This window comes from Austrofundulus limnaeus, unplaced genomic scaffold (genome assembly GCF_001266775.1).
Source record: "Austrofundulus limnaeus strain Quisiro unplaced genomic scaffold, Austrofundulus_limnaeus-1.0 Scaffold84, whole genome shotgun sequence".
Lineage (NCBI taxonomy): Eukaryota > Metazoa > Chordata > Actinopteri > Cyprinodontiformes > Rivulidae > Austrofundulus > Austrofundulus limnaeus.
This window is the reverse complement of record NW_013952486.1, coordinates 1436807-1445629: the sequence shown is the minus strand read 5'-3', so window position 1 is coordinate 1445629 and position 8823 is coordinate 1436807. Positions and strand designations below refer to the sequence as shown.

General features: G+C 36.9%; 1 protein-coding gene across 1 annotated transcript in view; it reads left to right on the top strand.

The window, feature by feature from the left end:
- Positions 1 to 6086: 6086 nt before the first annotated feature.
- itga2.2 (integrin, alpha 2 (CD49B, alpha 2 subunit of VLA-2 receptor), tandem duplicate 2) overlaps positions 6087 to 8823 on the top strand; it is a 25651-nt gene continuing 22914 nt past the window's right edge. The window contains exons 1-2 of the mRNA XM_014011760.1: positions 6087 to 6355; positions 8032 to 8155. Coding sequence (XP_013867214.1) covers positions 6310 to 6355; positions 8032 to 8155 — 170 coding nt within the window. The 5' untranslated portion in view covers positions 6087 to 6309. The remainder of the gene's footprint in view (positions 6356 to 8031; positions 8156 to 8823) is intronic.

The following is an 8823-nucleotide window of genomic DNA, read 5'->3' as shown; positions in this document are numbered from 1 at the left end:
CCATACATATTCAGCCATAGTAAAGTGATTGTACATTTTAATCACTATTAAAAAATTTTAATCTATGCCCATACAGCTCTAAAATTAATCAGAGTTAACTCAATTAATTTCGCAGCCCTAAACTAAATACATTTTTTCCATTAGTACCAGTAAAAGGACTTGAGTGCATGAATTGTGTTTTTTAAAATGACCCACAAGATGTTAGTTTGAAAACTGAGACCTCGGATCAGTTTGACCCCAGGGAAGCAGGAGGGTGAAAAGGTTTGTTTTGTCTGCTYTGCAAGGAAAAACTCTGCCACCTGCTGGTAACTTTGTGCAGTGTTGTGCAGACATATTGGCTCATTTAAATTCTGCTGAAATGAACAAAAACAAAWTGTAAAAGGAGATTTTTTAAAGGATTTATAGCATCTAGATGTCTGACTGAATTGATAAATTGAATYCTTTGCTTGATGTTATTTACCATATTTACATAATGTTATATTTTACTGTAAAGAGTTTAACATTTTAGAATAATAAATTGCCAGTTGTGTGTATAAAACTGATTAAATAAGAAGGAAAAACTCAGGCATAAGATAGATTATTTCAGAAATATTGTGTTTACGTTTATTTTTTAAGTTATTTATGTACATGACCAGGCTTTTTAAAAATATTTTAAATATCCACCATGTTTACATTTTCTTCCCTGACTTACATTTTATAGCTTGTAATCATTTATGTCTAAAGATGATAAAGAAGTTTCCACATTTTGTTTAAGTTTGCCAAGAACTTAACAAAATCCTAAATGTTTAAAACAAGTAAAGTTTGAAAACGTAATATTACTACAAAATATAAGTAATTCACAGTCTYACTACAAAAAGAGCACTTTTTAAAAGGCTTTATTAATGCTTTCATAACACTTTATTAAGCATCAACAATAATTAAGGCTCAGTAGTTTACAAATCCATTCAGGTAAATGTTATTTATTGCTTGTTGCTCATTTTCTTAAATGAAAATTTTTATTTTTGCCAGCTCTTATATTCAGGTTCTGATTGTTTTTTGGAGGTACACACTTCATAACTCAAACATTTTAACCCTTTTATGGCTTTTTGTTGTTTACTTGTGCTTATAAAACATTTGCAGATCATTCATTCTTTTGTGACTGAAAACCAAACATATACAAAAGGAATAATTGTTTTTGAATTGTTTAAACCACTGAAAGCATCAGCGTATGTGTGGAAAACAAGCAGAGTTCTCATMTTTGTGACAAAGTCTGAACGTTAAAGATAAACTCCTCTCACTCTCCAGCCCGCTCCACGTTTCCCTGATAAGCGTTTTGTCATTTCCTTTGTTTAATGAAAACCTGCTGGCCTCTTCCTCTGCGGTGGTTCGTGTTCAGAGAGTTGTCATGTGGAGCGGCCTTGAAGGCTCTCGGCGGTTGAATTTGTTTTAGAGAAGAATGATGAACAGTCAAACGATCACATTCCTCTCAGCTCAACAACAAACCACAGATATATATTTTTTGTTACAGTAAAGAGCAAGTGAAAGAAAACAATCACTGGATGTACATTACAACCAAGTGAAGCCAATTCAAGATGGCCGCTGCAGCTGATGGACATTAGTGGTGATCTGCATTATTTTAAAGTGAATAACACAACACCACAGTGCATTTCTGTTTTTCCCATCTTGCATGCAAGATTCGTTCAAAACAACCCTCCACCACGCCTTAAACATACCAGTTTACTGTAATCCAGAAAAAAATGGGGTGCAATAKAGTTAATTTTTCCCATCTGTCAGTAAGAGTTCTGTGCAGAGAAACGACACAAACCTTTCCACAAGTCTGCATCCACTTTACTGCCAACGTGCAGCTGTGGAGCTCATCTGAACCGCAGAGTGATTGATGCTGCTGTGAATTTTACGTTTGCGCCTTTTATTTTATTTTATTAATTAATTTATTTATTTTGAAGGACAGCAGAAACGAGAATGCATTTTGAGTGCATGTGTTGAGAAGGCAACATTGTTCCTCTGCAAACCACTGAGCGCCAACAAACTGTAACATCATCAAGAGCCACGTTTGCATTGTTTGAACATCAGCTGTGTGAAACTGGGAAGCGGTCATGTGACAGGATGATGGCTGCATTTGTTCCCATCTCGTCTGTTTAATGACCTCAGCGAGCCTGACTCTGTGCCTCACAATGAAACTATGTCAGACCTGAGCCGCAGATTCCCATTGGTCAGCAGATGGGTGTAAAAGGAGGGATTAAACCTGTGGGCTGCTCATCCAGACATGTCTCTAAAATAAACTGTAAAGCAAGTTTCTCCATGAGAGAACATATATATTTAAAACAAATGGGGTGACAAAAATCTGTAAATCTGCAGATTTTCTGTTTAACTTTTGTTAAACTGTCAGAAAAAAATATGTGAAAGTTGTTGGGGTTTTTTTTTGTGGGTGTTTTTTTCACTTTAAAGCAAATTTTCTGTTTCTTCTGGTTTTCACTCTTCAACACTCTTACCAAAAAGTATACAAGTATATGCTAGTGTGCTTTAAGTTCAAACTAAAAACAAGAGAGTATACTTTCAGTTTACTTATCAAAGGTGTACTTAATAAAGTTACCTATACTTGGCTTATACTACTAAAAGTATAAGTGTATTCAGCCTATACTTATTTAAACTTGAGTTTGCGTGTTCTCTCCGGGTACTCCGGCTTCCTCCCACAGACCAAAAACATGACTGTTAGGTTAATTGATAACTCTAAATTGTCCTTATGTGTGACAGAGAGTGAATGGTTGTTTGTCTCGTTTGTCTCTATGTGCGGCCCTGTGATGGACCTGTGACCTGTCCAGGGTGAGCCCCGCCCCTCACACTGTGACTGCTGGATATGRGCACCAGTGACCCCCGTGACCCTATAAACAGGTATAGATAATTGATAGATGGATAGATTATTTAAACTTTTAACCAGTAATTTATAGGGGTGTAATGATACATCGATCTAAATCAATATACTGTATCAATTTGAATGGTTCATGATTCAGTTATATCGAGGCAAAATGAAAATGCCGATCTATATTGTCATCATATGCTCAGTGTGAATCSATATCATATGTGATATCATCAGTGGGAYATGATATCGCATTATATCGATCGCAGACGTGAATTAAATTGAATCGAAATCATATTGTGACAGACTTTGTGATATCAAGAAATATCGAATCGTCATCCAAACATCGATGTGATATTGTATCGTGATAAAGCTGGTGATTTACATCCCTAGTACTTAAGTAGTACATAAAAAGTACTTTTTCACACAGACTGGTAACTCTGTTTTGTATGTTTTTCCTGGGATGGACTTGTGACCTGTCCAGGGTGTACCCCGCCCCTCGCATAGGGACTACTGATATGGGCATCAGTGACCCCGTGACTCTGAAAGGAAGAACGGATGGATGGATGGATGGATGGATGGATGAACGGATGAACGGATGGATGGATGGATGGATGGATGGATGGATGGATGGATGGATGAATGGATGGATGGATGTTTTTAAGAACAGGTCAGCTTTATGAATAACTTATGAGTGAGCAATGGTGTAAGAGGTGGGACAGTTTAGTGGAGTCAATTAAAATACTCAAATCTATTTAAAATTAGGTTTATTTCAGTACACTTGAAAATAKATTGTGTATTCACCAAACAGCGGAGGGGAGGAGGGGTGGTGCAGAGGTTAGTGAAGGCGAGCCTGYGATTGGAAGGTTGCTGGTTTGAATCACCATCTCCTCAACTTTGCATCCTGAAGAAAGGAGGAGCTGAAAGGCAAAAAAACAACAAATACGGTGGACTAGAAATGTAATATTAATAAACTAATATCAGACTGCAGTGTATTTTCATAAACTAAATACTTAAAGTTTAGAAACCAGCTGTATGCCTATAAGATTACTTTAAGTGTACTTCAAAGTGTACTTTTATAAACTTRTAGTAGACCAATTTAGTCCCAAGAAGTACACTAATTAGTAGTCAGAGTACTTGATGAATTAAAGTACACATGGGGAAATATACTTAAGTATATTTGTACTTAAAGTAAACTTCTTTTTGTTAAGGGAATAACAACAATGCCACAGTTATTTGTAAAATTTATTGCCATACTTTTACAACCCTTTGAGTTATTTCATGTTTCTGCTCAGCTCATWTGCAGCAGCTGATTGTCGTGTGGTAATTCTCGGGGCTACAAATTGTTGTGGTGCTTCGTTTCATCTGGAAGCCAACAAAAAAAGAAAACAAATAAAAAATTATGAGGCACTATACCACAAACGCCTCATCCCTTTCAGTCATGTTGTCACATTTGAGTTGCCTTGCTGTGAACCTTTTCTCTCTCTTTTTTTGTCATTTTCCTGGTGATAAACTCCTCCATTTACAGATTGTTTATTAAAATCCGACGGGGGAAGGGGCCGGGTACAACCATTAAATCCCTCTGTTGTTTTTACAAAACTTGAAAGTCTGAAGATGTCAAAAGAAGTAAGTTGTAAAAGTTTCCAAACATCCATTCCTGGGAAACCTGGTATGATTCACGCTGCCTTTTCAGAGGGGATTTTTAACAATGACCTCGCACTGACAAAACCATTTAGCTCTAAATACTTTTCTCTAGATCGCCCTTTGTGATAAACAAAGATTGTCTAAACATGTTGGCATTGTTCCTACTTCAACAAGAGCATTCAACTGAGGAAACTGGGCTTCCTTTAGCAGAGAGAGGGACTTAACGCAGTTCGGTCTTATTTTATCAGCACAAACAGAAGCTCGTCGTCTTTTCCAGGAACCACTTTGCTTCATTTCCATGTAAAAGCTAAACTTGCTCGTAGCTTCTCCAACCCATCCAGTGACTTATATGAGTCAGAGCTGGGGAGCGGAGGAGGAGTGAGAGCCAGATGAACTGAATTAAATAATGTTTAAATCAATTTTCAGTTTATATTATGTTAAATTCAGACACAAGTTGCCTTTGGACTTTTAAACCTTATTGAGCACACATTACAATAGATGACACAACGTTGGCTTAAATTAGAAACATTGAAGTTGTTTTTGAACCCAGTCTCTTACCTTGCACTTTGTGCAAGTTTCTCAGACAATCTTCTTTCTTCTAATGCACAGTTTTGTCAAAAACTAAAAATATCTTGCTTCAGATAAAGACACGTAGATGTAGTTTTTGTACAGGCTGGACTATTTTAAATTTTAYTMWTTTTTTTTTTTTCATTTAATCCAAATTTCAGGAACAACAAGCTCACATTTCCACTATTTTTACTTCCCTGTCTGAACAATCCAGATCCAGACCAGGTTTTATTGGAACAAAAGGTCATTCAAGTAACTGTCTCAAAAGACAAAGAAGGATTAACTACAAAAAAAGCAACTCTTTGCAATGCATTAGTCCAGTAATTTTTTTCCCACCTTTGCCACACTATAGCCCCAATCTTTCTGGTAAATGTCCACATCTTTTAAATTCCTAAGCCCCGGTTTCACAATGAAGCCTTTCAGTTTAAAACAGGAAGCCTGGATGAAGTCATGAAGGCTATTTTTCTCAAGGCTTCCTTYGCAATTATTCAGGACACATTCAGGCTTTTTTCTGTGAGTCTGTGTCGAATCTTCAAACACAGATTAAGAAGTGAGAAATCTGAAATGAATTGTTGCTTAGAGAGGCACACATATGCTATTTCCTCACATCAGTTTGACATCACAGGCTGTGATTGTCCCTGTGGAGCAACAAGTTRTAACTCTTTCCCAATTATTCTTATGGAATGGCACCACTAATTGAAAGTTAAACTTCTGTGACCGCCATGACTGTCTTTAATTTAAAGCTCTTACATCATTTCCAATAAAGGAAAATGGTTTAGTTTTTTTTATTACTATTATTCTTACATCAGAACTGGCATTGTGTTCTTTGGGCAATTGTTTTATTAGTTCCCAGACTAAACTAATATCCAAATATAGAGCTGCTGTCATAAAAATTCCCAGTCTTTCCCTCCCACTTCTAATCCACTCATTAAATTCCACTCATTAAAAACAAGGGTTAAATTAAAGGGCTGGTTTGCTGTTTTGAAATCTTACATCTGGCTGTAAATATTTCACTTTTTTTTTTTTTTTTTTTTGCACTTTAAACTCGAGATCTGTGAGTCTGTGAGTAAAACTCCTCCTGAGGCGTAAAGTTTTACAGGCCTCACCCTCGGATGATACAAGTTCGTATCTGCAGGTAAGGAGGAAGAGAAAAACTCCGTATAAGGACATCGCTTCCGGTGCACGGACTTTGACAAGCGTGAGGCTTCAGTCGGTCACAACAAACGAAGGAAGCGAGGACGAGGATGGAGCGCGTGTKGGGGGACGTCTTCTTTGCTTTAATTGTGTTTTGTAAGTAGAAAACTCGTTTTAACTTCTCYAAACGTTATCCGAACATGAAAACTACTGGTTTTATTCATTTTCGGRAAAGTTTTGTCAGGTTTTCTTACGGTTTGGGTTCGGAAAGTTTGCACTCAAAAGGATTTCCATCACATCCGAGGCGCATCAGATGAACTTTATTCATTTTGGTTTGTTTTATTTTTTTAATTAGTCCTTCATGGCTGCAGTGAAACGGGYTCACTATAGACATACAAAACATAAACTTTCTCCCCTCGTGCAGTTCAAAAACTCAGGCCGTGCAGAATGAGGCGCCCGCTTCGTGCTGCAGGTAAACAGGCGTGGCGCGAAGGGCTCCTGGCTCCAGTTTTTCACCCACATTCCTCCTGCTGCTGACAGAGGAGAGGAGCAGGTTGATAACTGAGCCCTGCCTGTGTGGACTTGTGGATTTACACTCAGGTAGTTTCCACCTGAGGGGCTTCAGAACATCTGAAGGTGAATCTGTTGAGAAACAACCCTCTTGTTAAAGGCACAACCTGCAGTTTTTTTGCTCTTTGTGAGTCAAGCTGTGCATTTATTTAGTTTTGGAAGAATTTCACACCATATTCAAAAGAGGAAATGCTGCAGCAAAACTTAATTTATCTCAGATATAAGTTTGTTTTTCCTGTGAGCCTCAGAGTAACAACAAAAGGTTAATTTTTATGAAAATGCAGTAAATAACTTGGATAAAAATGTTGAAGCTGAAACTCAAGTGMTGAAGTTAAAATGATCAGAACAAAAACTGAAAAGACAAAATTAACAAAACAGTGAAAAACTAAATCAAAGTGCTAAGATCTGCAAAACAGTATAAAGGTGAACTATAGAAACAATAGCTAAAAAATTGAAATTATCAGTGTCGTAGCTAAAAGCCAATGTATCAAAAATAATAAAGGTAAGATTAGCAAAATGGTAGCTAAAAATAAAAACCATCAAAATACTGGTCAAAAACTGAAATTATTAGTGTGGTAGCAAAACCAACAGAACTGTCACTAAAAGCTAAAATTATAAAAACAGTATTTAAGAAGGAAAACTAACAAAATAACAGCTGAAAGCTAAAATTAGTGTGGTACCAAAAAGCTAAAACCAACAAAACAGTAAGTAAAAGCTAAAATTAGTAAAATAGTAGCTAAGAAGTAAAATAACAACTGAAAGCTAACATTCTCAGTGTGGTAGCTAAAAGCTAAAATGTGCACAACCACTAAAACTATTAAAACTATAGCTGAAGCTAAAATTACCAGTGTGGCAGCTAAATGCTAAAACTAATCATGAATGCTGACTCAGCATTCAACAAAGCTTTATCTGTTTTAGTTGAACTCAAAACAACGCTCAGAGTATGTGCTGTGAGTGACTTTCAGCWATGACCACAATAAATTTTAGCTCATTATCTGTTAAACTGTCAGAGTTCTGGACATTTTTATGTTGGATAATGTTGATTTGTTGTGACAGCCATTTTGAATTAGATAGACTCCAATAGATGAAGAGCTGTGTTTTTAATTGTCCAGTTTTTCATGAAATACTTTGGTGACAGACAGGCACATGAAGACAGACTGAGTCAAAACTAAACGATGATAATATGCTGGTATTTGTAGCCAATGATATTTCTGACACGTAGTCAGCTCAWATCTACTCTGGACCTATTTCTCCTCCACCAGCTGTCAGAATCCGTCCATCTCTGCCTTTCAACGTCGGCACTGCAGGGGCGAAGATTTTCAGCGGTCCAGCAGCAGAGGAGTTCGGCTACACGGTGCAACAAGCAGTGAACACTCAGGACAAATGGTAGGAATGTCCGCCATCCACAGGTTGTAACTGCATCTCTTCCGATATACATCATTTGTATCTCTGTTTGGTTGCTAAAGTTTGCTCATTCAGACCACTTTGTGTTCWCAAAAATAATAATAAACCTATACATAATTATTCATAAGAAAGTTGCAGGGGTCAATCCAGGCTCTTCACAAAAAATGAGTCMTGGTTTGTGCAGGTTTTTGAATTTCAAACGTGTTTTAGGACACATCGGTTTGGCAATCCTTAGAAACGGTCCAACAAATTAAAGAACTCAAGACAGAACAAGTTATTGCTGGAATATTTATCTTCCTTTGGTAACTGCAGCTGAAAAAGCCAGAAAAAATATTTTAGTTCGCCCAGCGTTATTGAAAGCTTGTTGGTGCCTGCAGAGCGATGCGAGTGTTACTGTATTAACGATTCAGCAACGTCTTAAAGGGATCCACGATTAGTTGTAACATTAAACTTTATTTGATAAACATTTATTTTAACTGTAAAATAAAGACTGCAAAAATACTGTAGGCTGTTTAGTTTTGTAAATTTTTTAAAATATATTTTAACACGGACGGAGCCATTTTATTTACACGCAAAACATTCTGGGTAAATGATGACATCAACTAGGTCATTGGTGTGAGGCTGCTAGCGAGCTATATCCACCCTGAAGG